The following is a 25,981-nucleotide window of genomic DNA, read 5'->3' as shown; positions in this document are numbered from 1 at the left end:
TATATTTGACAAAGTGAAAATATACATGGTGGGGGGAAAGTAGGAAGTACAGAATCTGCTGGACAGAGTACAACACACAAGTGAATTGAGTCACTGCAAGATGAAGTACATTTTGCTTAATTCCTCATCTTCACTGGTAGCAGAGGGCTTAAATTTTCTTTTGCATAGAGAAGTTCTTAAGAGTAAAATAATCTGACCCCACTGCTTTTTAGACAGGGAGTTTGCATTACAGCCTGCACCCTACAGAGACAAGTCTCAGCACTGACAGTAAATAGGTGACAGCTGATAAACACTGACAGCCATGTGCTGAGGAAGGTCACCTGTTGTCTTTCACAGATGGCTGTGATTGATACATATTGCTGTATCACTTTCATTACCTGAAAGGAGCATCTTGAAGTTAGAACTGAAACACACTAAAGCAGACAGAACTGGAGTTTTCAGGAAGCTATGTGAGCCTTCCCTTAACTCTACCTGTTCTTTAAAATAAAAAAAAAGTCTTTGGAGAAAGAGACTTAATCCATACCTGACATGCACTACATGTGCTCATCTTTTGATGTAATAAATACAATAGTCTCTATCTATCACAGGACTATGTGTTCACTAGTCCTGAAGAGAACTTAAGGTACAGTGAGTCACCGGAACACAATGGGTGCACAAGCCTCCCTTAGGATAATGGACAGTCCAGCCCAAGTTACAATTCATTGGCCTCATGGACGACTTCATTTGTGCTCAGCCTTTCCAAAAAAAATTCAGCCAAACTTGTACATTTCCTTTGAGTAACTTACTGTCACCTCTTGCACACCATGGGTTGCTTAATGAACTTAGCTGTAACTAACTCTTCCATTGGGCACTGCAAAGAAATGCTGAAAGAAAGTTTTGATACGCTTTTTCCTTAAATGCCTTACCTGGAATAGGGAGTGACACCACTGTGGCTGGGGTGGTCTGATCACCAGAAGAGAGAACATTTTGAAGAAAACTTGCATAAATTGAAAAAAAAACATCAGAACTGCCATCTTGGCCACACAGCTATTCCTTGTGGCACCTGATTTTTTTTTTTTTTTTTTTTTTGATGCTGTTTCCTCATCTGCAGGATGGGGCTGGTTCATGTGTAGTCTGGCTTTGGAACACTGCCTTAGTAAACCATCTTGAGAAATTCACACAGAAAACATAAATCATGAGTTAAGCCATGTTGGTAATTGCTAAAACAAACAAACAAGGAAGTTCCTTATTTTACAAATGCTGAAGTGGCCTGAGTGAGTGTTTTGGTATTGGTGGGTGGTTGTTTTTTATAATTTATTTCCCAGCTTTATTAGCTGCTCTAAACAAGAAGAAACCTGTTTTTTCAGAACTCATGCTCTGCATTGACTGCTGGGCCTCTCGGCAAGCAGAGTAAGTACCTACCCCAGTGCTAGCAAATCCTACTATAAAACACAGTACTTGGAAATACTGAAATGACAGAGGGAAAGTCAGTTCAGTGTAAAAGTAAGGACTGCAAAACCACTAAGCTAGAGACACTATGGAAAAGCTACTTGTCAGAGAACACAGATTTCCTTTCGGATAAGGATACTGTGCGAGATGACCAGCATGGGATGCACATTTCCTCTTAAAAGTAAGTTACTACAGGAAATGGTTTATCTATCTAGTACAGCCTCTGCCTTGTACAAACTGTAATTTACTGTGGAAATTAAACTAGCACAAATCTGACTCACAAATCTGGGACTGCTCCAGTCATTTTAAGTATTTAGAACAGTCTTACGAGTAGCAACTTTAAATTTTCATGGTCATGGCAATCCATTTCTCTTTTGCTTTCCCTTACGCCAGAGTGAGAGTGTTGCGTCACTTATTTCTGTAGATGCTTGGCCTGAGCAGATTGTACATACAAAAATGACTTTACCTTAGATTGCAATTCAATGCTGGAGATGTTTAGAAGGCAAAACCGAGAGCAAACTTCTATACTTCCCATTGATGTTCCTCTCGCCTGAATCAGCTTCACGGCAGTATTTTGTGGAACAGCCACCACTTGTGTGTCTCGCAACGGTTACACTAAGTGTAAGATGATGGAAAACGTTCTTGGGCCAGAATCAAGAGAGTGATCACTACCTTGCAGCTGGTGCTGCTCTTTGCATTGCAATTTGTCCAGTCTTTATCTGCACTCTAAAAAGCTTCACTTACTTGGATTGCAAAATAAGGAGAGATGTTTGCCTCGGGACTACAGTAAACATCCGTGCCACATACCCCAGCTAGTGACCTGTTAACATACAACCTGATTAAGCAACTTCACTGACATGTCAATACTCTGGCCTTGAGCTGAAGGCTTTGCTACACAAAAGCACTCACATTATTTCCTTTTGTAAAGCAATTACCTTTCTACGCTGAACTCACCTTGCAATGATTCTTTGGTCTGTAGAGAAGTGCAAAGCTTTCCCATGATGGATGCTGACAGAAAGTGTCTTGCTCTCACCTAGACTGAAAGGGGATGTTACTTCCCAAAGAGACATTCTCCGTGAGGAATACAAGTGATGCTAAGTTTTAAACCTTACATTTTTAGCTGACCTGATGAACCTGGTATTCCCTAGGGCGATGAGTGCTATTTTGTACAGTTGTCCACCACTCCAGGAAAGGAAAGAGTTTTTATACTTCCCCATCAAGCCTTCCAGGAGGAGATCCAAAACAGTGAATTGTTTTGAGAAAAGTATTTTTGAAAAGGGATTAAATGGAAAGCATTTTCTAGCCTTAGCTAAACTGAGCACTAGCTGGAGTACTGGTAGCCCAAGTGAAATTACGAACTATGTCTGTGTACGTTCTGGCTAGCAACCACAATGTTAAAACCACCATAAAATGCTTTAAATTCCTTGATGGTTTACCCTGCTTTGCTGTAATATCCCTCAAGATCAAAATTAATCCTTGCTGAAATACAGCCCTGCTGCAACATTCACGACCTCAATGAGACCTTACGGAAGAGGTGAATTTAGCCCAAAGCTGACTGCACATTCACAGAGTGGCTTTCTGGCTCACTAGTGTTTCTTTCAGTGGGAATCACCACGGGGGAAGAACAGATGAAGGCTAAATCTCTGTTCTCTCAAACCACCCCTGTAACTATCACCTCATGGAGGAGGCATGCCAGAGCTATTGATTGCTGGAAGGCAACAAGAAATGCCAAGGTCTTCCAGCCCCATACACGTTGCAGTCAGATCTGTATGATGAAACATCCCAGAGGACCTTACTGCAGAAATTCCCAACCTGGGAGTACCCCTTGAGGCAAGATTAGCATTATTACTAGTACTCAGAGCCACTTACTTATCATTCCTGTCTGCTTGATTTCTCTGAATTGCCACATTTCCAGTACATGAATGCCCTTCACGGCCTTAAAAGCACTGGCCAGGGCCACCCTGCACTCCCCAGGAATGTACAGAAGTCAGCTGCCTTCCCTTGACCTGCTCAAGGCCAACATCAGTCCTCTGCAGCCTTTGTTTCCTGTGAGTAAATGCTGTATTAAAATGAAGCTTCAGCGCATGACTGTAGCACAGCAGACAACAAGCCAAGATGGTGAATGACTTGTTAAAGACCAAATTAACCAGCTCACCGCACCAGCTTCCTCTGGGCCTCACTCGGATACTACAAACTAAGGGTCTGATTTTTTCCAGTGGGGTAAAAATTAAAATATTACCCATAGCCCTTCCAGTGTGATTAACATTGAAGATCTGTCCGAAAGAAAATGACATTTCATGCCTTTGACCTGCATCAGTCAGGTCAGCGGCACAGTGTGACACTCAATTGTTCAGCTCCGTACGAGCGCACACCTCACAGGACACATCCACCTTTCCCACAGGGTGCTCAACAATTCCTGATCCTTGACATTTTTGAAGGGACCTCAACACAAGCGTCCCTCCTTGTGAGACAACTCTAGTTTTAGTCAAACACAGCAACACCCCAAACAAACCCTAAATACTACACATTTACAACCACAGCCATAGTACCAATACCCATAGGCTCCTTATTTCTGCTTCTGCCTAATAATTAAAGGGATCAGTCCTCTTTTCAGGAGGAAATAAGCAGAGAAGCAGGGGTCAGTGCTGACATATTATCCTCAATTAAACAACCTGCCCTTCTGTAACAGGTCGCTCCCAAGGAAACCATTGCGCATGCAGACAACCACTCTCCCACGTTTGTCCTCCCAAACGTCACTCAGATCTGTTGGCCAATTTCAAGCAAATCTGACAGCACATCAGTATTTTCCAGGTATTTTGTGCAGAGTGGTGAATAGAGAGGAAAAAGGACGCACTCCTCTTCCCCAAGGGTCCCACAGGACAATTCAGAGACTGTGTAACGGATGCAGAGGAGTTTCAGTCACTGTCAGGTCACAGAATTTATCACTCACCAGAGAATCTGTCCACAGGACAAAGCCCCAGGAAAAAACATTAGACTTCATTCTGCTATTTATGAACTTATTTTTTATTATTATCACCTCCCTAACCTCAGAATGAAGTCCTGGTTTTTACCATTCTCTTTCAGGAAGACATGCCAGTTTCTCTTTCTAATGATGCATGGCTGATGCCAGAAAACACACAATAAGAAAAGCTTACGATCCTGGGGCAGGGGGGGAAAACCCCTCAACTATCTCCATTTAGTGCACATGACAGATCCCACTTCCACTGAAGCCAAATGTTTCATCCATTTCACCAGAGCAACACAGAAACACATACTACAAACAGGGAGCAGCAAATACAAGAGAACAAAGAGCAGAAAAGCAGGAGGCTGGAGCTCACAGGCCAGAAACAGATGGTAGCAAACAAACAAAAGGAAAACACAACCACAAAACCTGGAAAACAATACATCTGTATAGCTAACCCCATTTCTATTGACCTACAGATTTCTTGAGACAGACAGATTTGAGACCACCTTCGTCACTGACATGCCTCTAATGGAATGGACATTAAAATGACCTTCAAGTGACAACTTGCCACAGGATAACCATGACAAATGCAGCCAGATAGTCATCTCCACCTTGTCTGCAGACATGAAATGACATACTGTAATACGCTTGTGTCAAAAGAAGGAAAATGCTGGATGGTCTTTTTAATGGGTTTGTCCGTAGCAAAGGGGCCCGCTGGGGATCTAATTTACAGAGGGAGGACTTGACAGAATGAGCTTACGAGGGAGCTGTGTGTGCACGTGCATGTGTGTCTACTGTGTGGGCAAGTTGCCTAAGGAAAGCACATCCAATTCTGTTTTTTACAGGAAAAGTCACCATATGCTTGTAAAGTTAAGGAGAGAATAGATTTAGGTCTTCTGTTACTCTACAAACACAAAAATAAAGCAGAAAAACAATAGCACCCATAAAGCAAAACATAAAAAAAACCTCACACAATTTTGCAAAGATGAAAGGAAAATGTTATTCCATGCCCAAATTACCATGTGGCAAGAATAAGTGTTATTCTGGATGAAACTAGAGTTAATGTGGTGGGCAGAACCTAGGGCCACAGAGGAGAAGACTGGGAGTGAAGCGTTTCACTTTACTTGCAGAGGAGTAAAACGAGGCCTCAGAAGCAGCACAAATCCCACACAGTTGTGCATTAAAAAACACTAGAGTTAGGAATCCAAACAGCAACACATTTTCAGCAACTTTATCTTTTGGGGTGAAAGAAAGTAACTCTTTTTTAAGGACAACTTTTGGACAAAACAGACAGTAAGCTTGTGAGCACTGTTGGGGGAAAACCAGTAAATTTGACTTGCTCTATTGGATCTCTTAGAGTTCAGTAGTGAGGGACCATCTCAGCTTCCAAAGGGTAAGAGAAACCTGACCCTCAAGGGCTGGGATTTACACCTTTGGATACTCACTCTGTTTTACAGTATTTCAGGGTAGGTAGCTAGTAGAAACTTTGATGGTACTTTGAAAAGTGACCTTAAAGCAGATCTGGCACATGGGACTATTCTGGCTTGCCACAACAGGGACAATTCAGGAGATTCATGCATTTTTAAGCAGAAGGAACTATTATGATCATCTAACTGATGTCCTGCATAACCATATGAATTGGCCTGTACAATCATCTAGAAGTAACTTATAGCAACTTCTCTGAGCAAATTAGTCATCCTTAACATTTCAATGCAACAGACCAGACCAACGAAAGGAGACATAAGGAGTGTGACAGACCATGTGAGGTGCAAGTGTACAGAAAAGGCCAGAGTCCACAATGCAGTAATAAAGCAGTGCAGGACAACCTCAAAAAGCCAGAGAAATGCTTCCATCACATAAAAAACTATCCAAGCTCTAGCTGAAATCTGCTAAGACCTGCCACAAAGAACCCCCAGCACCAGAGCAACCAACCCCATATCTTTAGCAGTTATTATAAAGGCTCTTGATTTTGGTTTATCCCTGGTCCTTTTCCTGGCTGGACCACTGCTACTAGCTGAGCGGTCAGGCAGGTGGCTGGTGATGGAAGCTCACCTCCTGCTACATTTTTCCGATTCTATTTGCACTTGATATCAAGACCCCTTTGAGTCCACAATGCTAGAAAAGGTAGGAGATACCAAACTGGCCCTGGAGCACACAAGCAAACCTTTCAGACGCGTATTCCAACCACAGACACATCACTGTTTTATACCAATGAGGAGAGCAAAGCAATTCCCCACCCCTGGAACTTTAGTATTTCTCACCTGTGATATTTCTTTCTCAAGTGGCCATTTAAAACAAATAGGAATAACAGGAAGGAGGAGGTGCTGGGACAGCTACAGAAAAAGGGTCATAAATAAATAAATCCCACTAGTATTCAACTGCTCAGCACCAGGGCTGCCAGTGGTCAACACTTTCAAGGAGAATAATAATGAATAAACAAATAAGGCCTTGCTAGAGCTAAAGTTTCCCCACTTTTCACCACTCAGAAGACTGTGCCAAACCTTGTGTCATCCAGAGATTATACAGACCCCAAACATAAACCAAGCAGCTTTTCTTCTTTGAAAACCCTCGGGCCCCATTTGTTAACCTGAGCTCAATTCAGTCTGTGGCAGACTCCTGCTCCTGCCAGGTCACCTCCCAGGAGGAGGAAGAACAGATGTACTGAGCCACTGGATTACATACACACAAGTGAAAACAGATTTAACAGCAGCAACTTGATCCAGACTCAGTAAGCAAATTAATTTAAAAAACCCCAAACAAACAGAAATCATTCATTACAGCCATGGAAAGATTATTTCTCTACTCAAGCATGTGTGTTGTGCCACTTACAGGGGATGACACATTTTGGAGGAGACTGGGGGAAACATCAGAATATTTAAACACAGGCAACTTATCATAATGCAAAAGTCTACAGCAGACTCACTCAGGATCTTCTTATCACAGGATCGAGGGGCACAAAAAGAACAAAGAGTCAGCTAAAGTGATACGAGTAACCAAGATGGAAGAACACGACTCATTTCAGATACAGAAATGTTTAATGGCGTTAAAGTGCTACTTTAATGGGGACCATATGCTAACATATAAACACAATTCCACTGCACTGCTAAATATGGTTGTCTTTATTTTTTTATTTTATTTTACCTCTTTTTGCCCAACCCTACCTAAAACAATAAAATAAAATCTAAAGGACTGAAATTAACAACCCATTCAAATCAGCAATAAGTTATGAATTTTATAAAGCATTTTTTCCTCTTTTTTTTTCTTAGTAATGAGGGGTAGTTAAATTACTTAAGGATATACAAAGTTTCAAACAATGCCATAGGTGAGGACTCTAGTAAGGTTTTTAAAACTCGGAAAACAAAATAATCCTGGCCATTAAAAAGACAAAAATAAAAAAAGCAAAGCCCTCAAAAGTGCAGGTTAGAATGCTCGTCTCCGAGAAAATTAGAAAACATTCGCTATAATAGCTCTTAACAGCACCTGCACAGATAAGATGGCAAGGCCCTTGGGAACAGGACGTGCAGTCAAAACGGTACATTAACATGAGAGACGTGCTGAGCTTAACTAGGTTAACTACTGGACTGGAACTTCAAAAGTCAGCAAAGGGAATGATTCTAAAAAGAAAACCAAAGAAACCCCCACCAAACCTGGCCTCTTCCAGCTAGCACAGCCTTCATCCATTGTGTGCATGGCAAAAAGCATCTTTGCATTTCATTGGGTCAAGTGCTTCATCAAAACAGAGATCTTCTCATGGCATAAATTCATATAAAAGACATCTAAGGTTTCATATGGACAAGCTCTAAAAAGACGCATCAGACTTGGGGTGTTTTCCCTCCCAACACATTTACAAATGTTTATCAAAAAATCTCTTCAAATAAAAAGGTCATAGTGGCTCAGTATCTGGGCATGACTTTCTGGCATATCACCTCTCATATGTGCTGGTTTCCTTCTGTCCTCAGCTGGTTGTGTGCCTGCATATGAGCACACATCTACCGGGAGATCTGTTGTTGGTGTCACAGCCTGAGGCATGACACAGCCCACGATGTGCTGGTAGATTACAAGTGTGTACCTCTTGCTTTAGCCACGCATCAGAGGTACTTGCTTTTTAAATGATGTCCAACAGAAAGCTGAGCTGAATGGTGTTCTCCCCTGAACATCTCTCTTTGCTGCCCCTCTCTCTCTGGGCACAGAATGAGACCTTAATCATTATCATCATTGTTATTCCTAGGCTACGTAAGCCTTCTTAGATTTCCTAGTACATTACGACAGCATTGGATTGTGATAAACTGTAGGATACGGTCCTTTTAGGACCACAAAAGCTCTTCAGAAGGGCCTAAACTAGGTTGTTCAACCTGAATGCAATATAAGAAATTCTGACATTTCTCAGATCTCATGACAGAAAGAGAGGGATGAGTCTCTAGTATCCTCTTTCAAACAAATAAATTCAAAACAAAGTATTTCATCACTAAGGTCTAGATCCAGGTCCCACAGAAACAAACAGATTTCACTGACATCAAAGGGAGTAGTGTTTGGTCTAACTTTTTGCCAGCAGGAATTGGGATTGGTAACATGACCAAATGAAGACATGTGGGTTTCTGTGGAGGCTTCCTTTACCCAAAAAGCTTTATATACAGGTCTCTCCAGGACTAGCTGTCAATATGTCATTTCTGAAAGAGGATACTGGCATCTAGGACCCAGTTTGATCACCCCAGTGAAATCATTCGCCCTGCACTGTTGTCTCACTTGGTTCTAGGAAGAAAACGAGAGCTTGACACTGGCGCTGGAGTAACCCTCGTCACTCCCAATACTCTGCAAGCTGCTGTGATCATCAATGTCACTGATGCTGGTTGTGCTGATATTGTCCACTTCTCCATGGGAGAACTCTGTGCTTTCAACATCCACTTCAATCTCTTCTAAAAAGGAAAATGAGAGAAACGCACACAGGTTAGCACCACAGATCCAACTACTCCCTTCAAGCCAGTGAGCTGCTCAGACTCCCCCAAGCAGGGATTAAGCAGCAGTCAGGCAGGAAGACTTTCAGTGTTCTCCCTGAAATGGGATGGGCTGTGGACATGATTTATAAAAAGACTAGATACCAGCTCGGAGTTTTCTTAGGGACTTGGCAAAGGGGTTTGACTCCTCCTATCAGGATAGGTGGGCCACCACACACACTGAACTTGTTCCACTACCTCTTTCTTTGGAACTCTACCATCCCAGTGTTGGAAACAGAAAGAAACAGATAGAACAGAAAATGGAGCATGAAGTTACCCCCAAACATGCTACTTGCTTGATACTATGTTCCCAAAGCCAGGACCACTCATCCAGGGGATTAAAACGCATTACCATAGGGATCTGGGTTACTCTCAGAGATGCTCAGTGGACTTTAGAACATAAATCTTATTTCTAAGAAAGACTTAAAAAGCAGAGATCTAGTTAACCAGATATCCTGGTTCTCATATCATTCAGGAATTTTCCAAAAGGATTTTTTTTTTTTTAAAACTACAGATTCACAGCCAAACTATACAGCATCTTTGGGTCTGTCAGTAAATATCAAACCATTTATTGTGCTTAAGTATCTCTCCACAGCAGAGATATTTTAAAAAAGAAAATTATCTGAATTCAGTTAGCTATTCAGATCATCTCTATCCAGTTTTAACTGAGAAGATGAAGTCTATGGGAAGCTTGGACAACAAAAAAGTGGGGGCTGTGTATAACTGATTCCAGGAATTTTAAGAGGCAATTTGCTTAGTTCTGTTTGCTTGGTTATACCATGGTACCTTGGTTATACCACAGCCCAAATACAGAATGAGAAGCTGGATGCTGCTTAGCAACATCCATTCCAGTCCCACTAATATCTTCTTAGATTTTCCTCTTTGTGTTGCTGAGAGATTCAGTTGACCAAAAATGGATATCTCAACTTTATCATCAGGTATTTAGCTGCCACCTTGTGATCACATTATTTTTCCTGACTAATGCTTTGGATTTTAGAGAGCTTTTCAGAGAAACAGGTCACTTCAAATGCCACAGAGATCTGCTCAGGTTGACAATAACAACACTTCTTCCAGACTTAATTAGAACTCATGCAAAATACTAAACTCTTCATATATGTGTGTGTGTGTACATGCATGTATGTGAGCAAAATCAGTAGCCTGAATACCAAAGGCCATAAGAAGGGGACAGATGAGAGACAAGAAATGGATGAATCTCATGCCCTCGCCTCACAGAGTCCTGGGGATTCAGTGCCAGTGCAACAACACCCACCTCGCTCCGAGTCTGAGCGATCCGAGGAAATGGTAGATCCAATGCTGTCCATTCGTATTCGCTCTATCTCCTGAGGACCCTGTAGTTGTTCCAGTCTTCTCTTTAGGAATCTTTGTTCTCGTTCCAGGTTCTCAAGCTGGTGTTGGCTTCTCCTCTCAGCCTCTTCAAGTTTCTGACATGATCAAATATGACTCAATAATTAGTTTCATCCTTTTCTCCTTCCGTCCCACCTCCACTGCCCAGCCACCTGCTTTGCTGAGACCATCCCACGTCCCAGAAGGATTTAAGCTGCAAAAGATCCCTGAATCAAGCTGCCTTGCAGTCTTCAAGAATAATGCCATCTCCTCACATCTTTTCCACCTCCCAAGTCCTGATAAATCATACACGTTAGTATAAAAAGTCTCTGAGGACAGAGCCTCTCCAGGGCAAACGATTTTAATTGTAGGAGTTTGTGGGTCATTCCACATAGGTTCAGCCACTTGCATTACCAAATCTGTCCACCAAGGGGCCTCAATTCCCTTAACCAAACGAATTCAGGGTTTGTTATGATCCACTGTAACATAAAAACGTGCCCTGGGAGTTCTGTGTTCCTTGCTGCATGGTTTAGTAGGATTTCTCAGAAACAGTTTTCTATTCAGTAAGCGATTTACATAACCTACTACAGATTTCTTTGATCACAGCTGGGAAATCTACCAGGGCACTGTTCTTTGTTTCCTATGACAAGCACATTGCATAAGGAGGAGTCATTTCAGGCTAACTCTGTCCCTTCGGCAGTGCTTTTTCTCCTTCACCACCCATCCTCCCTCCCACTGTCCTGACCTGCAACAAAGTATTTCAGCCTCTTCCAGATACTGACAATGCTGCATTTTCTTTTCATGCTTTGCTTTGCCAAAAGTGAATCTAGAAGAGTGCTGGGCTAGCTGGCAAGTTCACACATGAAACCCCAGCAAGCCAACCCTGCCTCACACTCTTGTGGTTTGTGCTAATGCTTCAGCAGTGGAAAGTCACTAGCACATCAGAAAAAACCCTGCATTTCCCACCAAAATGCAGTCATTCAACAGTAGCTATGTTTTTCTTCAAAGAAATGCAGCTGTCAACGAACTATCACAATACAGAACAAGACCCCTGCTCTCCAAATCAATCATTTCCGTAGTTAGCGCAGTTCATTATGGACTCTTCTAACAATGTGGCTTGTAGCAATGATAAATGATTAACCAAAGGGGCAAGGCTTGCTTGCTTTTTTCTTTTCTGTTTTTTTTTTTTTCCCTTTAAAAAAAAGTGTTAGTCTCCTTCAACAGAGTTACCTTTAGGCAGCGAGAGTGAATGATTGAATTGCACTTCCCAACAGCCCAGACTGAAAGCAGCTTGGAAAAGCAGCTCTTACCTTGATATGTGCTTTGGCTTTGTTGAGCAGCCCAAGCGTTGTGTGCCTGGTGCAGTCTGGTCCTAGCGGTATCAGAACTTTTAAGCGTTCTAGACATAGGCGGAGGTGAGCTCGGCTGCAAGGAGAGAAGAGGACAATCAGAGCTATGCTTTCAGAAAGGGAATGTCATTTCCTTTTCTACTTCCCTCCTACAAGGCAGTTTTCATGTCTCCCTCTCTCCACACATCACAAGATTCCCCACAGGTACCAAGACAGACTGCCACTATACTACTTACACTGCAAACATCAGCTACTCACCAATACTTGCATTATTGCTAACCTTTGACAGACACTGTTTATTTTCTTGCTGTCTGAACTGATAATCTGACTCATCTGGATGAACTTTGCGCAGGGGCAAGGCACACAGGCAGATGGTACAAGTATCTTGTGGGTGTCCTCTCTCTCTCAGCTATTTGCTGTCTTGCTGAGAAGAACTTTTGTGAAAGTAGTTTTGAATGACTGCTACCCCCTGAACACTTGCGCATTGCTGGTTCGGGGACATTTGCTATGAACTGATCTAGGCACCATCTTTTTGCACAAAATTAAGAACAATGAGAAAAATGGTCAGCCCAAAACACCCAAACAATCCCTGCTGGCAGCTAAAGGAGCTAGAGGAATGGTAGTTCCCAAGAACTGCACTCTTACTCCTTCCTGGGCCCAGGTCTGAAATGCTGCTGGGGGTGCAAGGTCTGTGGGAACAAGAGAACCCAAGACCTTCCCCTGGGCAGCCTTCTGACCTTGGCTCATGTCTACAAAGACAGGCTCAAGCACGACAGCGTTGCTGATGATATGAACCATTTTCTGCAGAATATGGAAGCATGTTCTGGGGAAAATGGTTCAGGCAGCAGTGGCAAAGCACATTGTCCTCAGGCTACACAAGAAAACTGTTCCTGCTGTCTTCTCCTCTGTATCACATATGCAGGAATGAACAGCAGATTTATGGAAAACTGTCAAGTGTGGGTTGCCTTTTTCCCCTCCCTCTCTCTTTCCCAGACATTAATGATTTATGTCCAAACTTGTCATCCCAATCAATAACACAATGACATCAGCTCCACCATTCACATGCAAGAAACACCAGTGCAAAAGAGTCCTGAAAGCCTATCCCAGCCCCTGCTCATGCACAAAGAAACTGAATCTTAGCCTGATCCATATCAATGCAGGGGAAGAAAAAAAAAAAAAAAAAGAAGAAAAAAAGAGCATGGACAGTTCATTTCCATTTGCTTTTCAAATTCACTATTGCATCCAGTTTGAAAGGGGTGGGGGAGAGGAGTCTGTAATCAGGCAATTATGTCAGTGACAAGCAAGGATGATTAAGGGTAGAAGGGTCAGGGGGTTTGGTGATGAACTGTCAGCGCAGGGGAGTGTTCACTAGAGGTGCTGTAGCTGTGAGCTCCTCACTGTTTCTATTATAAATCTCTTTACGAAGGGTCCACCATTCTGTCTCAAGAACAGCCACAGGGCTGCATATGACCAGTAAGGGCCTTGAAGAACACATGTTTTTCATTAAATATTAACAACTGGAAAAGTGGGAAAGGGGAAATCATAATCCAAAAATCAAACTGAAAAAAACCAGTCATCACATCAATCTCATCTTTTACTTCTCAGCTTGCTCTAGGCCAAACCCCACTGATACTAAACCCATATGGCTGACACAGGGGGATTTCTTCTACCTGGAAGTCCATTTTCAATGTAGACCTTGATCAACAGGAGTTGTGTGCACCCACTACAGGTGTTTGCCCAATGTCCCATAATGACCTGTAGGGCCAGCAATGAAAAAGCATTGCTGGTTCACGCTAGCACTATAGTTCATGTCATCCTACAGGAGACTGGATGCTGGCTTCTTGCAGTTAGAGAAAGGAAGAGGAGGAGGATATTGTGGTTAAAGACATGCTGGGTTTTTAACCCATTTTTGGCTATGCCACAGATTTCCTGAACGGCCACAGAGGCAAGTCACCAAGTTCAGCGCCGTCAGAGCACAGCTATCAAGCTGCAGCACAGAGCAGCATGGGCTCTTCACAGCATGAGTATGAGCACCAGCCATACACTTCACCTACAGGATCAGCCCAAGTTAAAAGTGCAGCCTGAGTAGAGCTAAAGATGTGTGCACAGATCTAGGGGCTGAGGAGCAGGGCCGGTTCCACCTACCAAGGGACTTGCTACATAGCACCTGCTACAGGTAGGGACCGCAGACTCCCCCCTGCCCTGCTAGGCAAGGGCAGGTCCCAGCCCATGGTGAAAACTGAATTATTTGTGCAACAGAAAACAAGAAGTTTGGGGAATCAACATCTAACTAGTATCAAACGTATCACAGTCCACTCCTGAATGCAGAGAGAAATGGACACACATCTACAGCCTGAGCTTTGGGCTCAGTCTCAGCACTGGAGGTTTTACAAGGAACTGGGGAAGGCGCTGCACCAGGAACTGCGATTGCTGGAACCAGCGATCAGCTTCAGGCAGGAGCAAGTGCTGGCTGGATTGCTGAGACAGCAGTTAATAGGATGGCACTGACCTGCCATGTCAAAAGCTAGGTTATGTGCAGACTTGATGACATCAACTGTGTTAAGCACCTGAAAGCTATATGCAAAGATCCAGCCACATAATAAAACCCTGGACACTGAAACACTTCCCATTGTGCCGCAGGACCATGGTGGATTGATGAAGGTTACTGTGCTCTGCGGGCCCTGATAAGGGCAGGGCGAGGGACAAAGCAGTCAGAGGGTCTGTCCCCAGGAGGACACTGGAAGAGCTGGCAGAGTTACTTCCGCAGCACATGTGGCCCCAGAGGGGACATTCACCCAGTTCTGGATCCCCACATTGGCTCTCAAAGCCCAGAAGATTGGCGCAGGCTCACACAGACAGTTTTCAGAGAAGCCACTCCTGCCAGCAGCTCTGCTGGCCAGTGGCCAAAGGCCATGGCCTGCAGCAGGGGTGATGGCCTCTGCTGGCACACCAGGCATCGGGAGGGGACACCTGCCTGTGACAGAGGGTGTGAGTGCAAGCTGATAAGCTCACGACAGCACATAGCATGGCTCAGGCAACGAGCACACTGCAGGGGCAGGTGGCTTTGGCTGAGCCGAGGCAGGCTTGGAAGAGGTTTGACCAAAGCAATCACTTCAGTGCTGCTGTTGCGTTTTCCCCTTATTTTGCACTCAGAGCTGAGCCACACTGAGTTTTGACGCCACTGCAAACCCAAGTGCATTTATATCTCCAACCACAGCCTAACTGAGGGAAATGCACAGGGCTTTACTTTAGCATACAGCAGCGGGCCAGCCTCGGTGCACAGGCTGGTGCAGGCCAGGGACAGCCAGGCCCTTCAGTCCCAGCACTCACCTCTTGCTGCTGGGGACGACACTGGCAGAGCCACTCAGGAGCTCCCTGGCCCAGTGCAGCTGAGATAGCAAAGAGCAATCAAGCCTGCAAACCATCCTGGCACACAAGCATGTTGTTTTCCTTCAGAGAGATGAAATCAAACAGCTTCCCCAGCTCTCTCCCCTCTGCAGTGTTCAATACCATGCCTTTTTATTTTTACAATCTAAGCCAGTCACAGTCCCTGACCTCTCTCAACTTCCAACAGCCTGAGTAGACCATGGTGGGTTCTTAACCCACAGAACACACAGGCAGGTCTGATGCACTGATGGGTGGCTTCGGTAAAACCCAGAAATAAAACTCCAGACCTCAAAAGCATCACAGCAAACTTAGCTAAAACACCACTTCAGAGAGAAAGCAATCACAAACCTATTAACCTTCCTTATCAAGTCCTGGAGCTGTACCTGGACAGCTGTAATCCCACAGGTCAGGCCATGATATGAATGTCTTTTCCCCTTGTTTACCTGGACTCTGTTGCAACGTAGCTTTGACAAAGCTGCAGCTCTTGTATTCAGTGAAAATATCAGCATTGTACAGGCTCCAGACAGAGCCAAACAGCTTTCCATGTAAACCACTGGATTATGCCAATATTTGACGCATCTGCCAATATCTGGAAAAACAAGTCTAAATGCCCATATTGTTATATAACAGAGAAACAGCTCGGGCTTGGTGCGAAGGGCTGCTGCCTCTCACTGCCTTGATCCTGGGGAAGATAGAGGATGACAGAAAGAGAATTCCAGTTTCAGCTGAGGCCAAAGCCTTTACACGCTAGCTGCAGGGGAGATGGGAGAAGCTGGAGCCCTTTCTCCTGCGTAAGTGGCCTTGGAAAAAATCGAGCTCTCACAGCAGCATCCTGAGTGCACGGTAGGTGCTGGATGTGCTGAAGAAGGAATCCGTGGAGGATTTGAAAGGAGGGGGCTCTCCTCTTTCCCAAGAGATCAGCCCGGTGCCCCCCTCCTGCTCAGCCTGATGAGGGGGAAGACTCCTGTTTGAGATTCCCATGTGGGGCATCAGGGTGGCCAGAAAAGGAGCAAAGCACCCGAGGGGCTTCATAAAACCAGAGCCTAACACGTACACCTCTGTCCCAAACAGCTGAGGACAACCTTTTATCCTGTTCCACCTGGCAACTCTGGCTAGGACAGAGCCCCTCTGCCACTTTTGCTTCCTCCCCTGTGCAGGGCTGGAAGGAGCCTAGAAGCAAGCTCCTCTGGGATGTGGAGGGCAAGCTGAGTGAGGATGCCCTCTCTTCTCTGCCAGGAGCTGCTGTGGGAAAAGTTACGTCAGCTCCTAAACAGATGGGCCAGAAGACTGAAGCAGACGAGGTATGAGCAAGCTCAGCAGCCCCACAGCCCTGCCAGCTGATCCACAACAAGCTATAGGTGGCTGCACGTGGAAGAAGGGGTTGCTGGCCCCTGAAGTGGCAGCCCCACTGCTGCCCACTGGGTATATGCTGTTCTTGCCCCTTTCCCTTTGTGCCTGTGCAAGAGCTTCCAACTGTATTTGGATCATCTACTTCTACCCCCTCAGCTCCCCTCCAAGGCTGAGCCCCCAGGCCCTCTGTCCTGAGTCTCTATCAGAGAGGAATCTGGCCCTTGCTCATGCAGCCCCTCCTTGCACTTGGCTCTGCCTGGCTGCAGAGGGCTGTAATTTCACAGCCTGCTCTCCTCTCCATCTCCCAATGACATCATCCACTCTGATTATATAAAGCACGGGGAAGAAGCCTTTATTTATGCGTGCTTTTTGCTCATAGCTTCAGCGGTCTCACTGTACAACACGCACCCAAATCCCACTGCAGGTACTGGGCTTCCTTTTGCCTGGATCAAAACTGCAGTGCAGAAAAAGCTGTGGGTGCAAAAAAAAAAAAAAAAAATAAAAAAAAAAATTCCCATTTCCTTCCCCCACTCATCTGAGGACATTTTTGAGGGGTTTGGGTAGGAATCAACCTACCCCACCACTCTGTACCACAGCAAGCTGGGCATAAAGTCTCCAGCCTCTTCCCTGACTGGGAAGTCCCCAGAGAGCTGAAGGATCTGTGGTGGAAGCTCCAAAGCCTTGTATCTGCTGGTCACAAAGTGGCTACAGAGGGGCTAGAAACCTGCCTACCTTCCCTCAATGCCTGAGGAGCCCCCTGCGAGGGCCAGCCCACGGCTGGAAGGCCACTGGCTGTTTCCCTCTCTAGGCCCTGGTGGTCTCAGCCAAACCCCTGTGCACCGCTTGCCAAGTGGGTGACACCCCCCCATGCTCAAGTCCATCCTCCTCTTGTGGATGGTGTAAGCAATGGCTGCGGGCACGACTGTCAGGGAGCCATCCCTGAATGTAAACACCCCTGGAGAGACTGCAGCTTCTTTGCTAGACCAGATTTTGGGTTTCTGTTTTTTTTTTCCAGCTTCCACCATGGGCAGAAGTGATGGAAACTGAGACAAGAAACCTCTGCTGCTGAGGAGTCAAACACACGTGCACACACTCAGCTCTGAAGCAGCAGGTTTACCAGATTCAGCACTATCTCCTAGTCAGACACTGCTGATAGACTTTGCTGAATCAAGGCCCAAACATCTGCAAAACACGAACACGCACTCATACACGCACACAAACACACACATACTCTCTTCCCATCTCTAAAAGATCAAGCCTCCCTCCCAGCAGGAAATGACCAACTCGCCTCCAGCAGCATTTCAAAATGCTGAATTCTGATTTTTGTATGTTGAAAGAAGGGAGCATCTAAGGGAAAAGAAAAGCATTTCCCAGATACTTTTGTACTAAGCCTGCAGGTCTATAGGGCTTGAATTCAACAGTGGATTTAAGCATATGCTCAACATTAGGAATACGGTCAAGTCCCACTGAGCCTAAATCAGACACTTGATCTCCAAGAGATGTTAAAAAACCAGAACAAAACCAAACCAAAAGAAGCACCAAAAGAACCAGCAGAAGGAAGATCGTAGCATGGAAAAGGACATGAACATCCTTCCTTCTCTGCACTCCTCCTCTTCCCTCTACACCTTTTCAAAGTCGAGTCTAATTTAACCCTGAAATTAGAAACCACCAACTTTGTTTGGATTTCAGAACTAATAGATTGCTTAAAAAATTCAGGAGGGATCACTGGTTAAAGAAAGCAATTCCTGGAGAAATGCAAGTGACCCCACATCAATAATTCACTGGATGAGAATGATTTTGAGATGGAGGTAATGAGAAACACATGCAAAAACCACAGGGCAGGGAAAATGGGGGAAAATATGATTTCCTTCTAAAAGCAATTCACAAGTCAGAGGCATGCATATCTCTAACAGCCATCATATGACTGGATGTTTTTTCCTTACTCTTGTCTCTAACCCCCAGCCCAGTCCTCTCTGCAACAGTATCTGCCTCCTGCTTTACTGAAGGCTTGTCTTCAGTGAAGGAAGAGGTTTTGCCAAGCACCTGGATCAGGAATGGTGAGGCAGCCGGGCACTGGGGGCTGAGCCCGTGCTTTCTCTGCTGCAGAGCGTTATGCAATTGCTGCGAGCCCTCCAGCCACGCGCAATAAAGCTACGGTGGCGTCCAGCCAGCCTGCAATAAACACGCTCACACCCGCTTCACCCCAATTCCACAGGACACCAGAGACGAGACACATGTTTTAGAAGGAAATCCGGCTCAGAAATATGCAGTTAAAAGTTAATATTCTCCACGTGAGCTGTGAAATCATTCAGAACAAGCCTTGCTTTCTGATTTTAAATCAGGTCTTTTCTCATGATTATTTGTTTTCCTGCATTTGCTCCCCGCTGAAGGAGATACTTGCTCATTTGCCTCTTTGTTTCCAGTCAATTTCTACCAATAGCTCCCTGGCATGTAGGAGTATTTGTATTCCAAATGCTAATAAAATGTACCATGAAAAAGTAATTGGAAAAAAAAAAAAAGCCTTTAGATCTTTACTTTTTTAAAGCCTTTCTATCGTTTAAAATAAACAAAGAAATGAAAATTTAGGACTGACAATAAAAAGACTTGACAACACATTATAAATAGGAATTTAAGGAACAAAAAGTTCTATGGGCAACATTTTCACTCTGATCTTAACCATACCAGATCTGTCTGCAAAAGTTAAAGATGAACATGCACCCAACTGTATTCTCAAATCAAGGGCAGATGAAAAACAAACCACAAATGAAGAGACCTATGATTAAACAATAGTAAGAACAAGAATAGTAATAAAAACAAAAAAACAAGGCAATGCAGCTTTTCAAAGTCACACAAATCAATGCACCTCTGCATGGTGACAAGCTACATAACAGGGAGCTAATGGGTGGTACGGCGCTCAAGAAAGCAGCATCCTGATTCAAGCTCATAAGTGGAAATGAAATACAAACAGCAATGTACTGATGCACTCTGCAACAGCAGCATTTTGTCCAAAGGCCACCTCAGTCACAAAACCAAGGTGAGGTACACTGGGAGAGGAAGCACTTTACCAAACAACTGAAATACTTGGAAAAAATGGCCAGTTTTATAGCACACTAACCCTTCTCCACATCTGCAACAGAAGCTGCAAGCCTTAAGGTAAGCATAAAGCAAGGATTTTAACTTACAGTATACTGCCCACACTCTCCATTGTAAGCTTTGAAAGAGGCTGTCCTACAAACCCTGCCCTGAGTGTCCCCAAGCCCTGCACGGCCTTCCACTGCAGAGTTAGCATATGGCCAAGCGCACCCTCATAGGCACACAGAACTTACTTCAAGCCCCAGCTCTCCTAGATGGGAAGACTCATCACTGATTTCAACTTTGGAAAAGCTTCAGGCTCTTGGCAAACAGAGGCTGCAAGACCAACGAACCTTGTGCCAAGTGGTCTGTTGCCACCACTGGTCCATTCCAACACGAGTCTTTCTAGCCTACTACTGCAGTCTGGAGGGAGACATACTCTCCCCTCTTCTCTCCATGTCACACAACTGTCAAGGTCTCTCCCTTTCCCGAGATCCTTCTAGGTATAAAACTGAGTATTATTGAGAGGGCTCTCCTAATCTTGTTACAATTTTGAAGGCAAGTTTATCACTTCGAGGCTTTCCAAAATCAAAAAAGGGGAAGAGAGGAATGGAGGGAGGGGAAATCAGGCAGTCTCCAACCCCTTGGGGAAATATGGGGGATCTGGCTGAAAGATTTGGCTCTCCTGCAGGACAGGTGCCTCCTGGGCTGCAACACGGAGGGATAACTGACACTTTTGGCTGTATTTCCCAAAAGCTCATCGGTCTGTCCACACCGTGCAGACATTAGGTGTAAACCATGTTGTTCAGTGGGTGTAGGGGTTGGCCTACAAACACCTTGAGTTATGTGGACACATGAGAGAGCTTCCACTTCCAGGATTCAAGGCCACAGCACTGCAGACACAGCTAGGAACAGGACACTTCTGGAAGACTCGGGGTCCTACTCTCATCTCAGAGGGCGCTGCAGGGAGTACGACTGCTCTCATCTCACACTGAGTCTGTGTGAAAACTGAGTGAAAACTCTGCTCTCTGACCAGCACTGCAGAGGCTGGACTGTTTGTTCTGCTCTGCCATCACTAGCGTCATCCTTCAGCCTGCCCAGGTTTTTGTTTCTGTCCTCTTCTCCGACAGTCTACTGGATTGGAAACTCTTTGGAACAAGAATACAGTTGCCAAATGCACCGACGTCTAAACAGGATCCCATGACTGCAGTCAGAAATCCTAAATCAAGCAGATCCCAAACAATTAGACTGAAACAACATTATGATACTGAAGCTGAAATGATGTATCTGGGGTTATTTTTATTCACACAATAACTTCTGGGCCTTTGGGTCCTATTTGTTGCATATCTTGAAGTCTTTCTCTTTGAACTAGAGGGCTAGAATACAGAAGCTTCATTTAAAAGAATAAAATAATAATAAAAAAGAGACCATCTGTAATCCCATGACTTCCAAACCTGGGATGCTTAAAGGAATGGCAAAAAAATTTGAATACTGATGCTCACAGTAATAAAAATGATACCATTTTGGAAGGTGCCTCCTCCAGAATGAATTCACAGCTGCTCGGTAACATGACTGCTCATCCTTTCCTAAACCCTTTGATCTTCAGAGGCACCAAAGAGACAGACTACTTCAACTCAGTACAGAAAGATCAAATATAACAGCCTTTGCTTCACAATGAAAAGGTGATGAGAGCAGGATAGGTGGCCATCTGCCCAGCAGAGGAACAGAGTCAATCAATGCCTGGCATTTTCTCTCGCCCCTTCACTTTCATCCAGATCTAGCACTGAGCTCTCAGTGCCCGTTCATCGGTTTCTCTTCCCTGCTCCCAGCTCCTCTATGGCTTTCTGCCTTTCTTTGAAAGCAATTTGGACAGTTGTTAAGAGATGTCAAATAGCAACAGATGCTCTGGAGCAGAGTCCATTATTATTATTTATCAAAGCTAATCTCCCCCTAAAGTTATATATACTATTATTGATCTTGGCCATTAGCCATAAAGTATTTTAATCCCTGGTGAATATAATTAACTGAACTTTACTGTAGCACAATACATGATGTTACCAGCTAAACCCCTTTTAGGCTGAGTTGTGCTTACAACAGCATGCTAAACCTGCAGCCATCACAGGCCACAAATGCTCTACACCATACTCTCCTTCTGACTTAAAAACACAGCCTAGTTGCCGCCAACACGGTCATATCCAGGTACCTCTTGCACAAGATCATTTGGCACCAACTTTTCAATCATGCTCGCTGCCAACCATGCAAGTCTCACAGTTTTGCTACCCTGGCAGTAGGATAGTTACAATCCTGCATTTGACTATCAGAGAACATGCAAAGCAAGCTGTAAACATCAATGTGCAACCCAGGCTGGTTAATTATAAAGCCCCGACTAGCCCCGTCTAATAAAAACTCCATCTTTGTTAAAAGGTGGTTAAAAATAGACCTGCTCTTTAAATAGCCAGTGGTGTCCTGTGCCCTCATTCTCACTAATACCATTATAATTATCCTTCTAGGGATATGTAGTGTCCTCACAGCCGCAAAGTCTGGCGACGCTGCTCCAACCAGCACAGAGTCCTCCTCCACACCACCAACATGCCTGCAAAGCAGCTGTGCCATTCATCAGAAACCTGCCTCACTGAAGAGGAGGCAGTAACCTGCTTTGCTGCGACCTACGGATTTTCAGCTTTACTGCTAGAATTAGGTCACCAGCAAAGATAGCCAAGATTTTCCAAACTCACCAGCTATTCTTGATTATTCTGTTCAGAGGTTTCCTGGCTAAGCACCATGCCTTTGAAAAGAAATGAGGAGGTATTTCGGGCTTGTGCAAGGTTTCTACAGTCAGACACCAAGAAGGAGGGATGCTCTCACCCCATAATCCTTAACTGCCTCTAGAATTGCCAGGCTATGGGAAGAGCTCTCCAGTTTGGATCTACTACCATTAAGTCCTTTCAGCCTCTCATGGAGAAATCAAAGATGTTGCACATCAGAAACAGATGCATTAGCATGTATCCGCAGAGACCCTTGAAGGCCACCTGCCAGCACTGAGACTGGAAGAACCTGAGATATCAGGCAGCTTCCCACCAGGCAGCTGGAGAGTGCCCCTGGACTGGTCTCCTGGCTACAGCAGAAAAGCTACCCACGGTCCAGAGGGTGTCACAGCAGTAAAGGCATAGTCAGTACTTCAAATCAGAGCCTCTGTTTCTTTGTAATACTACTGAAAGAGACCCTGGACTTTGGTGCCTACTAAATACAGTCAGGTTAACACCACTAACCAGTTGAAAGAAGCAAGCGCTTCCTTTGTAGGACACACATTTGTTCATCAGTGAAAGAGTAGTTGGGAAAACATAGTTCCTGTTTTCAAAATAATGAGCAAGGAATACGCTGATATCAAGAATACATTCTGATCTGGTACTAGAAGTTTTTTTTAAATTACACAGATAAACTATTGCTACTAAAAGATATTGTTACTGTTCATTACGATAGGATAGAGTTTTTCCACCCCATACATTTCCTTTCTGAAGCTACGCTGCAATTTCCTCACCTCATGGAAGAAAATCATAATTCCTAATGAAAAAGCACTCTAAGAATGTGACCATTTGGAATACTTGTTTACACAAAATCTTTTATGCCAGAAGGAAAGCATGTGCTCTTCATCTAATACCTCTTCACACTGTCAGAAATATTTAAGGAGTCATCAAATATCTACTATACCTTTCAGGTATAGAGGGCATGCATCTGGAACAGAGGAAGCAGTGCATGTAATTTCACCTTGTAAAATTATTTTAAATTTAACCTCACACTTCCCAGAAACAAGGAATTACCAGCCAAGGTACTCACTATTGGATGTATGTTTGGAGAAAAGCACTAGAAAGAAGAACTTCAGAGATCCTAGCAGTATTTTTCCTATTGGATATGGATTTTTGCACACAAAGAACAGTGATACTGTATTTCAAAGGAATTAGCTAACCTTAAGTGATAAACAGTTTTACCTCAAGTTAACTATGTATGTTACTCAGCAGGGGAACCTGAACAGAGAAGCACAGCTCCCAGCACTATGACAGCAGATGAATCATGCCCTGATCTCATACATACAGAGGTACCAGGAAAGAAAAGAGGTTTTGAAAGCAGGTACCAAGAGTGTGAAAACACACCTTGCTTCTGCTTAACTGGTGTGATGTGCTAATACAAACTCACTGTCAATACAGCTCTTCCAAAGAGGAGCAGGGTTTATCACCCAGAAAATTAAAACAACGTAAACTTCAGTGGAAAAAACACACCACCAACAAAACAAACCCCCTATCTTTCCCTTTCCCTTTAACTACCTTTGACACCTTCTTTGCATTTTCTCTCTCTCCTCTGGGCATGTGTGAAGGCCAAGAGATGTAAAACTGCTCAAACCTCAAACAGGGAAAAAGCATGAAGCTGGCCACTTGGAAACCATTTCCTTGGAGCAGGAAGCAAGACAAAATGTATCCATAAGACATGAAAATTGCTTGACTTTTTTTCAGCTGAACTACAAAACTCCTAGTACTTCCAACAGGGCTCAAAAAGTCATTATATTAAGCACAGGACATTCTACCTAATGAACTCTTGATCAGCTGGAGAAGATCATTACGACCCTTGCCTGGGTCAGCAATACCACAAACAGATACAATTTTAATTCCCCCAAACCAAGAACAGCTGTACTTAAGTAAACTAACATTTGTGAGAGGATTAGCTGCCTTACAATCACTCCCTCTCTCTGTATTCTCCCAGCAGGAAATGGGTTAGGATCCCACCTGGGAACAAATCAGACACTGAAAGGTTCATGGTTTGTTTTGGAAGGAAAAATAATTAAGAAAAAAAAGGAGAAAAAAAAAAGAAAAAAAAGAGAGGGGAGCTGGAACACGTAGTCCTCTGGTTTGGTGGCAACTGGTTTCCATTTGCTCAACTATTGGGACAATATTAAGAAAATAACCACACAAGCTTACAGAAATACCTGTGGTGGCACTGCATTATAACCACAATCACACCCGTCCTTCCCTGTTATTTTGTAGTGCTTATGTCACTCACAGGGCCGAGATAAATTACTGCTTCATGGTCAGATATTTTCTATACGGTGTCCCATCCTGGGATCACTCTTTGTCGGTTTCAAAAATCACTGGTGTTAAAAATAATAACAAAAAAACAAGAAAAACAACAAAAAGATAATTTTCATTGCAAACCATTCACCTGGGGAAAGGCTGCAGTGGGTTTCCTCATCATGAGAGCCAAATGGCAAACCAGAAGCACAAACTTCTTGACTTTCCTAGTGCTATGCTAGCCAGGAGCTTGCAAAGTTTGCATGCACGTTCAGGAAGGGTGAAGCAGCAACCAGAGCCGATATTTCAACTCTCTCTGCAAGCAGGGAAGGGTTATGCAGCAGGCGAGACCTTTAAGTGAGAGTCAGGAGACCTGTCCGCAGACAGCTTGCATGACCTCAGGTAAATCCCTTGAGGAACTGAAGCACGCACCGCTCATCCACAAAATGGAGCTAATCCTAATTCCTTCACGGAGCACTGCACAGCTAAATCCACTCTTGGTTTTCAGGTGCTCATGGAGCTCAGCAATGACACTGGTATGTGAAGTGCCTAGAGAGTAGGATACTTTGGGAAGCTAATTCATTCAGCTTTCTCTGCTAGTTAATAATGCCCAGAGTACAAGATCACCACATTTCTCAACATGGATCAATAACCCCTCACTGCTCCCCCCCCATATATGCAGCAAAATCTATCTGAGGTCTCCTCTTACCTCTATCCCAAGAAATTCCCAAGATGAAATTCAGTGAAGTTCAAAGGAGTTTAGTCAGAATCAGGACAACAAGATGAAGGCTGTATTGTTAACTTTGCAATCAAGCAGTCATAAAACTTTTTATTTCTTTAAAACCTTTAGTTTCTGATGTCCCACTGTTGATCCCATGTGTCCAAAAGATTATGATTTAGGTCCCATAAAAAAATACACCAGAGTAGCTCAGACATCACATGATTTTAAAAAGCAAACATAAACACCTACATAGGGTGCTTCCTCTTCTTTCTGTTTTTTAAGTACATAGGTTACACTGGATCGTACACTGGTTTTAT

General features: G+C 44.1%; 1 protein-coding gene across 2 annotated transcripts in view; it reads right to left on the bottom strand.

Moving 5' to 3' along the window:
- Nucleotides 1–7,408: 7,408 nt before the first annotated feature.
- Nucleotides 7,409–25,981, bottom strand: part of MXI1 (MAX interactor 1, dimerization protein) — a 57,679-nt gene continuing 39,106 nt past the window's right edge. For both annotated transcript variants that reach the window (XM_075026353.1, XM_075026355.1), the window contains exons 4-6: nt 12,039–12,153; nt 10,655–10,826; nt 7,409–9,306 (exon numbers count right to left, since the gene is read on the bottom strand). In XM_075026353.1, the coding sequence (XP_074882454.1) occupies nt 9,143–9,306; nt 10,655–10,826; nt 12,039–12,153 (451 nt within the window). In that variant the 3' untranslated portion in view covers nt 7,409–9,142. The remainder of the gene's footprint in view (nt 9,307–10,654; nt 10,827–12,038; nt 12,154–25,981) is intronic.

Source organism: Buteo buteo, chromosome 4 (genome assembly GCF_964188355.1).
Source record: "Buteo buteo chromosome 4, bButBut1.hap1.1, whole genome shotgun sequence".
Lineage (NCBI taxonomy): Eukaryota > Metazoa > Chordata > Aves > Accipitriformes > Accipitridae > Buteo > Buteo buteo.
Note: the sequence above shows the minus strand (reverse complement) of the source record. Positions and strands in the feature narration are given on the sequence as shown.